We start from the raw sequence: 8982 nt of genomic DNA, 5'->3' as shown, positions 1-8982 counted from the left end.
GGACCACATTTGCTAAGATGGGGACCACATTTGCATCATCCCACTCCATAAACCCAATGAGGTCAAATTCCTCATCTGCCTGAAGGTGTGCTAGTTCATCCTGTTTATTGCCCATGTTTCTGGCATTCCCATAAAGACACCTGAGTTCATCCTTAGTCATCTCAGGTTTTCTGTCACTTTGCAAGTGTCTTAGGGTATTGGTACTCATCTGGATGTCCTCTACATGAATGTCCTCCCCCTGGGTCATCTTGCCAAGAGGATTTATGTACAGCAGTGGAATCCTCCCTCACTCCCCCAGGCATGCCTAGTGTTGAAGCTTATGATGCCTCATTGATGCTGCAATTGACTGAAGGTGGCTAAGTTCTACCTATGGGCATATGTACTAGAAATCTATACCAAAGTATGGCACAGCAGCTATGATACAGAACAACACTTATCTATGCTCCTGAATGTAATTAAAGAAGCTACTGCCTTATGCATGGGTCTTGCAAAGACACTGTAGTCAGTGGGACTACTCACAATGTATAAAATTAAGTATGTGCACAAATCTTTGCAGGGTTAGAACAAGTACAGAAGCATTGTATTAGTCAAGAATCCTAACTTCTCTTAGGCCACTCTTCATTGTACAAACATTTAATGGTTATGGCATATGACTGTGGATAATGAACAACTGTTTGATCAAAGCAGCTTAGTTATGGCTCCCCTTCTTTCAGTCATAAGGGTTCACCTTAGCTGCTGTGTGGATGATGCAAAGGTAAGCCACTTATAGTAAAGATCTAAAAGAAGTCTTCTATTTAGCTACCTGCTTTCTTCCGCTTATTCTGTTATATAGATCATTATCTAGCACCAGGAAAAATCACCCCCACAGTACAACACCATCCTGCTACATGCTTGATAAAAGGCAGATTTTTTTAAATAAGCTTAAGATTTTTTTAAAATCTGCTCTCTTCTAGTATATTGTACTTCTATAGAATGTATTTCTCTGTTCCAGATAGAAATATGCATAGCTTAGAGTACAAAAAAATTAACACTCTGACCTCCAAAACATCATAGCTGCAGTTTGGATGATATTCAATATCGAATTCCTGAATGGTCAGCTGGATGCTGCTCTTAGGTGCTGTGTGAATGTACCAGATACATTCTCTGTTGCTTGGGTATCTGTTTGGGTAGCCAGGACTATGGAAAGATCCTGAAGGCCCAGAGAGCTCTCTGCCACAACCTGGTAACACAACAACAAAAAAGTACTATAAAACTAAGCAGTATGGAATCAACAGCTGGCAATTATAATTCAAAGAAAGATATTATCAGATTGTTAGCAGACAAATATGTAGGACCGTTTAGGCTCCAACCTGAAAGTTCATGGCATGAACATCCTTTGGTAGAGCACCATTTGGCTGGGTAGCTTCTGTCTTTATGTTTCTCTCTTTTTTTTGCCTTTGTTTTACTTATTTTTTTTAAACAATGTAAATGCTGGGGCAAAATTTTTGGGCCAGATCCTATTCACCTATTAGGCATCTAAGTTTAAGTTTCAAAGTACAATCGTATTCTATCCTGATTTAGTCTTTGAAAAACTGTCCATCTTAGCCTTAAAGCTAATGAAGACCTATCCTTAGTATTAATGTCCTTTTAGGGACTGCAGCAGTAATTGACATATTTTCTCACATATTATACTTCTCTGAGTAAGACATGCCTCTTGTTTTTGGAAGGCAGAATGGAGAAAAAAATCTTTCCTTGAAAATGTGGTAAGTATTTTAGCAGGAAAACTGGGGCAGCTGCATTAAGGGGGCTACAAAAAAAGGGCGGGGTGCACAAAACATGGTAGCACAAAGCCACTGAAGGCTGAGAACCAATCATTTGGATTTCACTCTTTAAATGTGTATTTGATAGTCTGATGTTACCCTTTCTAAGCCACTCCATTCCAGCCCCTTATTTAGCAGGTATGTATGGGAGAAAGAAACCCAGATAGAATATCCCTATGTTCCAGTGATCACTGGATTCTTGAAAAGTCTTTGATCACTAGGGTGTAGGTTAGAGGAACTGTGAGGATTTTCTGACATGGAAATGTTTCAGTTCTGGCCTTGTAGTCAAGGGTATGAAGTTGTTTTATGGCCAATCCCTTATCTTTGCAAAATTTCCGTTATGAGCCAGGCTCCTTGAAAGACAAAGGACACTACACTCTAATTAACTCTGAAAGCCACAAAATTGTGGCAAAGGTAGAGAAAAGGTGGAATGGGGAAACCAATGACAAATGGGAGCAAGTAGCTTCTCTTTTCACCACAAGCAAAGGGAAATGAGACTAATAATTTGATTTCCCTTTACTTCTCTGACTTTCTGGAGGAAGTTACATATTGGCAGTGTAAGCGTTCACAGTATGCAACTGTTTCACTTAGACTCAAACTAGCTTTTTTCCAATACAACATTTATGGGCCAACTTGAGTCACCATTAAAATAAGGCCCAAATCCTATGCTGGTTTTTTTGGCTTTCATCTCTGAGGAACACATTGGAGCACGTAGTCTTACATGTCTCATATTTGTGTGATACAGTAGTGACAATTGCCCTAGGGATTCTAGGGAGGGATAAGTACTGACATCATTAGCCTTTGCTCTCATTTCAGCCAAAGTCATTCCTTCCATCTCATTCTGCTTGAAACATATAGGCTGTTGTACTATACAACAAGAGAGCAAAGAGGACTAACAGCAATCATGAAAGGAAGGCTTTGCCTTGTTCTTCCGGGGCAGTCCTATTTTGCAGGGATTCTATGTTTCCTAACGCATCATGTCTTCCTTCTAGTTATATTTACCAAAACTGCCTGGTTAGGACTTAGCCTACTTTATGTCATGTGCACAAGTTCTGTTTAAATCTTGACCCAGAATTAACAATTATGAAATGGATTACAAGTTACTTTAGATAGTTGGCACAGAAAATGATCCTGTAGTATTCAGTTTCATGGAAAAGCTTTGAGGACTGTAGGAGTTCCTATAGCTGCTGCCTACTACTAATTTTGTTTCTCAATTCCTATTCATCATATGAAAGGAAGTGTTTTTCTTATCAAAAGGAAACACACAGATAAGCTGAAAATACTTAAAGGGAGAATTAATGGCTGTTTATTGATATTGCCTTCTTGTAAAAATAATTTCAAACGATTTTTATAAATTAAATAAATTATCATTAAAAGGTGTTTTTCATATTTAAAAATAATATTAAACAAAACAACCTAATCAACCATAAGCTGTGAAAATACAAAGTTTAAGTGCTGTAAAATGCCAAAAATACTTTATCTAAAGTGTAGTTCAAGAAAGTATTTTTGTAACATAATAACAATTCCTCTTCCACGCCTCAGTTAGCTGTCAGAGAAGCACTGCCTACTTTAATATTTCTTAAATCCATGCACAGTGTATATAGTTAATCCTGTATCCTAGCCATAATGCCATAGTTTCAATTAAAATAAATTTATTCCCCAGGAGGGTTAAAATTAATTAGTTGACAAAATCTTGTAGTAAATGCAAAATTTTCTCAACAACTTCCCTGGTGAATGTTAAAGAAAGGTACTAAATATAATAACAAGTATGGTCATCTATACAATAAAATTATTACAATCCTGTAGGGGTATTTGTTAATAAAAGGTAGATATCTCTATCTGCCAGGCCAGCTCCCCCATTGCAAACTGTAGCTTTAGATTCCTAGGGTGTTGAAACAAGTCTCAAGGGCAACAGCAACAGTTCTGAAAGGGAACAAGATAAGAAGAATCTGATTTAGGGTGGAAAAGAAAAACATAAAGGTAAACATCAAGCTAGCCATGTGGAAGATTGCTTACCAGGCATTCAAATCCCTAATCTTAGTAATTTATGTAAGGAAGTCGCATCTCCATCACTTTGTCCTGAAGAGGAAAATGAACTAGGTAAACTGCACTTACATAGTTGCAGGAAATAAAAGTTGGACATAACCTATGAAGGTCTTTCCAATCCTTAAATTTGTGAATTAATGTAGGCCTTGGCTTTCCACTCTGTTTCTTTCTTGGGTTTAAACTAATCTTATTCTCCCATCTCCTAAGTGGTTTTGTATGTACCATTCTGCTGGCTTTGTAAGTTATTGTTGCACAAGCGCTAGTATTGATGCTCATACCACAAGCACAGAAGCATTGATTATTCAGTGTCACCTGCAGTGGACAGGGCATTGTGTGTACATGGTTGGGGTGAATTTACTAAAACAACTGCTATACTGCCAACTCTACCAAGGACAAAGGACAGGCAGGGGCCACAGAAATCACTTCAAGGATACGCTCAAGGCACAAACATTAAGAAGTGTGGCTGAAATCAGAAATTGGGAAAACATATGTAACATACTGCCAATGTGGGCTCACCAGATTGGCTCGAGATACTTACCCTGGGCTAGAAACAGTGATGGTGAACTCTGGGCGACCCCAAGAGTGGAGCAGGTGAGCCCTGCCCTCTGGAAAAGGAGAAGCCAATCTAACGAAGGGGTTTTCAGTCCCCTCACTCGCATGGAAGGGGGATGGCCAGGGTTGCAAGCCAGGGAGGGACTGCCTGAGGGGATAAAAGCAGCAGCTGAATTGGCATGGGGGCTGCTGACAGTGACTCTGGGGAATGACGCAGAAGGCCTAAGAAGAGCTGGGGTGAGCTGACCCAGCAGAGGGGGCAGAGAGACACCTCTGAAGAGCCTTGAAAGCCCTGGGAGAAGAAGGCAGTGGCAGTTGGCTGTGCCTCCAGCCCTGCAACAGAAAGGGAGCTGCGGCCAGGGCTTGGGGCAGAGCTGGTGCCCCAAGACCCCATCACAGTGAGCTGGATGTGCCGGGCGTCCCAGAGGCTAAGGGTGGCAGTCGGCCCCCCACTCCACTGTGGAGAAGAAGCAACGGCCAGAAGAGCAGGCGGTATCCTTATCCAGAGCAGGGAGCTGGGCTGGTGAGTTGAGGAAACTCCTTACCTTTCCCGGGCAAGTGGGACAGCAGCAGGCAAGGCATTGGGATTCTGAGGAGTGGCAGAGTGCCAGGACAATGGTCCCTGGGAGCTCAGGGTGCAGGCCGGCGCTCAGAGCAGGATTGGCGAGCCATGAGGCGTGTGGGGTGCCTAGCCAGTCATCTGGAGCAGGGGTTTAGAACAGCAATCCCTGGGAGCTGCCTGTGCTGCTGACCCTCTGCCACTGATTGCCCCAGAGGGGACTCAGTCCTGTCCCTTATTCTGCAGCTGATTGTCATTGGATGGAGTCCCTGAGCTTTGTGCTTGGGTCATGCCAATTGCTGCAGGAGCCTACTCTGTTGCTTGTTGCTTGCCATTTTGGTTGCCATGGAGGGTCACCCTTTAGCCTCTTTGGGGGGTCAGGGTTTGATACAATTTGGTTGCTGCAGACCAGAAGAGCTTAAGCTGTCTTTCACTTACTGGGAAGGCTGTTGGAGCTGCTGGAAGTGAGCACCCTGCTTCCTTGCTGTAGCATCTCAGCAGTGGCTGACAGCTGCCAGTTACCCTACCTGCGGTTCTTGAGTGAAGGGTTGACTAATGCATTCTGGTTTGTTTTGGCATTTAAGTTCACTTGTAAATAACCTTTCCTATTATTCTTGTTTTGTAAATAAAGTGTAAATAGTTAAATCAGTTAAGTGTTAGACCTTCTTAGGACCACGGGCTGCTCTGTGGGTAGCAGGGGCCAGCTGGAAAGTAAATTGGTGCTGGCCGGAAGCCCTGCCTCACTCTCACCACACCATCCCTGATATTTGGGCAGAGGTGGCAATTATTGGGCTGCCACCCAGGTTACACACATTAAGAAGTGTGGTGCTGACATCACAAACTGAGTCTCTGAAGGACCGGGTGCAGGTGCTCGAGGAGGAGGTTCACTGGCTGTGCACCATCAGGGCCCACAAAGACTTCATCGATGGCTACTGCTAGGCTGTTCTCCAGAAGAAGGAAGAAGAGAAGGAGATAGAGATGGTGGCTAACAAGAAGGCTAACCAAGACCCACCTGGAGCTACCTGAATGACGGTCACCTCATGCTCCACAAAATGTAGGACCAGGGTTGCTCCTCCCTTCGCCCTGCACAACAGGTATGCTCTCCACCCCATGCATGAGGAGGGTCTGATGGTGACACCGGAGAAAGAGGAAGGTAAGCAGCATGATGCCACCCCCAAGAGGACACCAAGGGTCCCCTCTGCCATTCAGACCCCCTAGCCCAGGAGGTCTGCTGCCTTCCTGAGGCCTGCATCAGAGACGTTGTGGAGAGTTACTCATGGTCCAGTCTGGATTGCTCCTGGCTGTGTCATTTGTTCCCACATGGATGAGAAGCATGGAATAGTAGTTGGAGGACCAGACTAGCCTGGGGACCCTCTCCACAGCGTCTCTGATGCAGGCCGAGAGAGTCCTAATGAATGTATCTGTGTTGTCCTGGTGAAAAGTGACCAGCGGTGTCCCATGGGGGTTGGTGCTTGGTCCAGTATTTTTCAACATCTTTATCAATGATTTGGATGTGGGAGCGAAGAGCTCACTGGCTAAGTTTGTGGATGACACCAAGTTTTGGGGAAGCGTGGTCATACTTGGAGACAGGCTACAAAGACACATGGATCTAGACAGTCTAGCAAGTTGGGTGAGTCGGACTCAGATGAAGTTCAACATTGAGAAATATAAAGTGCTCCATATGGGGAGGAACAACCCCCTACACACCTACAGGCTTGGTGGCATCAAAGTGACCAACACCATGAATGAAAGGGACCTGGGGGTAATAATAGACCATGGTATGAATATGAGCTGGCAGTTGCCAGCAGGGCAAATAATACTCTGGCATATACCAATTGATGAATCTTCAGCAAAACCAAGGGAATGATTCTTCTACTCTACTCGGCATCAGTGAGACCCCAACTGGAGTACTGCATCCAGTTCTGGGAGCTGCACTTTAAAAAGGACGTGGTAAAACTTGAGAGAGTCCAGAGAAGGGCCACTCATATGATTAGAGACTTGCACGGCAAGCCATATAAGGAAAGGCTGAGGGACCTGGGACTCTTCAGCCTGAAAAACTGAAGGCTGAGAGGGGACTTGGTAGCAGCTTATCGCCAGATATGGGAAGTACATCAGGGGCTCGGTGAACAACTGTTCACCAGGGCACCCTTGGGGAAAACCAGGAGTAATGGCCTAGAAGACTCCTAGAAGACCATTTCAGGCTCAACATTAGGAAAAATATCTTCACAGTTAGTGTCCAGACTGTGGAATAAGCTCCCTCCAGAGGTGGTGCAATTGCCTACCCTGGAAATCTTCAAAAGGAGACTGGACAGTCACCTTGCCGGGGTCACTTGACTCCAGCTGTCTTTTCTGACTGGTGCAGGGGGCTGGACCTGATGATCTACCAGGGTCCCTTCCAGCCTTACAATCTATGAAAACCTAGCCTGGGACAGGGCTACATAGCAGTGTCTTGCAAGAGAAGGTATATCTTACTTTGAGGAAAACTGTCTCACCCTGGAGGCAGAAAAACAACAGAAATGGAAGAAAAGGAAAAAAGACCAAGAAATCTGGGGCTCAACCCTCCCTTTAACCACTATCTGTGGCATCTTCCAGAGTCTGCGGCTCTAGAATCAGTCTTCTTAGTGATCAACGGATTCATCTACAACACTTTACTTGATCTGTGGGAGTGATCATCCCCAACCACGAGGGATCACCACTGCTGCTGCTCTGCTGCCACTGCCACTGCCACTGCCAAAGCTATCAGACAGCTGCTCTCACAAAAATACCTTGAATCACAGATACACTGTTACCTTACAAATATCTTGATCTAAGATGAAAAGCAACCTATAAAGTACATGTGGAACCTCAACAGTCTCTCCTGAAAAAACAACCCCTTCATAAAGAATTATGCAGTAGAAAAGAATTGTGATTGATTCAGAGATTAACACCATGGAGGAGTGAAACCCTGTCAATCTTCAGTAATGTCCTTAGGCTAAGTTGTGAGAGGAAGAGACCAGGGCCGAAGAAAATCCCCAAGGAACTTGCATGGCAAACACCTACCCCAGGTACAAAGGAGAGACCCACCAGAGAGGTAAGCAGGCTGCCATGTTACCAGAGTGCATGCTCCCTCTGGATTGGTGGAATGAGCATGCAGAGAGCTATTTCAGTCCCAGAGAGGGACAGCTGAGGAAGAACTACAATCAGCAAAGGAGTTGGACACCAGAGGTCTTCGCTACTGACAGCTTCCCACAGATGCCCGTGGGGGAAGGAAGCCAGCACATGGGCCAAGGTGGTTGGAGGACCACTGAAAGCATCCGGGATGTGCCATATGCAGAAGTCACCCCAGGACAGCTGAGGGAGAATTAGAGTGGTGGAGAAAAGATCCAGAAGCCAGCAAGAGTGCGAGAGAGAGAAAGAGCAGCCAGTGCATAAAGGGTTGTCAGTTAACGGGGCAGTACCCCTTTGTTGGTTACTCCCTTTCTCTTATTGCTTTTTTTTCTTTTTGTCCTGGGGATGTGCCAGGAAGACAGCAGGAGGGTAAGCCTCTTCCCTGGAGTTAAGGTAGTTAAGACAGGGTAGGACTCACAGTAAATTGATCTTGAGTCAGCTGACCCCTCAACAGGGGAGAAGTTAATTTAGTTGGATTGTCCCCCATGAACTCCTGAAGTCCTTGGAGTGACCCAGGGCTCAAGGAGAAATTGATTTTGTTTTCTTTTTGGTTGGATTAATTGATTAACTCCGCGGGGAGGGGTGGTTTTGGTGTGACTAACCCTGGAAAGTGGGTGAACTGTTACTGGTTGATATTGACTGGACATTGATTGGATTGGTAGGCATTACTTACCCTGAGAACCCGGGATGAACTGATGTAAGGCTGAAGCCTCACAGACCCTAAAGGGGTCAATCCATTGATGAACCTGATACAGTGAACAACAGGTAAAGACCGGCAGCAGCCTCACCGTGTGTGTGTGTGTGTGTGTGTGTGTGTGTGTGTGTGTGTGTGTGTGTGTGTGTGTGTGTGTGTGTGTGTGTGTGTGTGTGTGTGTGTGT

General features: G+C 44.7%; 1 protein-coding gene across 1 annotated transcript in view; it reads right to left on the bottom strand.

Moving 5' to 3' along the window:
- CUBN (cubilin) overlaps positions 1-8982 on the bottom strand; it is a 321538-nt gene that overhangs the window by 185233 nt on the left and 127323 nt on the right. Inside the window, exon 29 of the mRNA XM_019508344.1 lies at positions 1038-1219. Within this exon, the coding sequence (XP_019363889.1) occupies positions 1038-1219 (182 nt within the window). The remainder of the gene's footprint in view (positions 1-1037; positions 1220-8982) is intronic.

The sequence above is a fragment of the Gavialis gangeticus genome, unplaced genomic scaffold (assembly GCF_001723915.1).
Source record: "Gavialis gangeticus isolate Ggan-Ray unplaced genomic scaffold, GavGan_comp1, whole genome shotgun sequence".
NCBI lineage: Eukaryota > Metazoa > Chordata > Crocodylia > Gavialidae > Gavialis > Gavialis gangeticus.
This window is presented reverse-complemented; position numbering and strand designations above follow the sequence as displayed.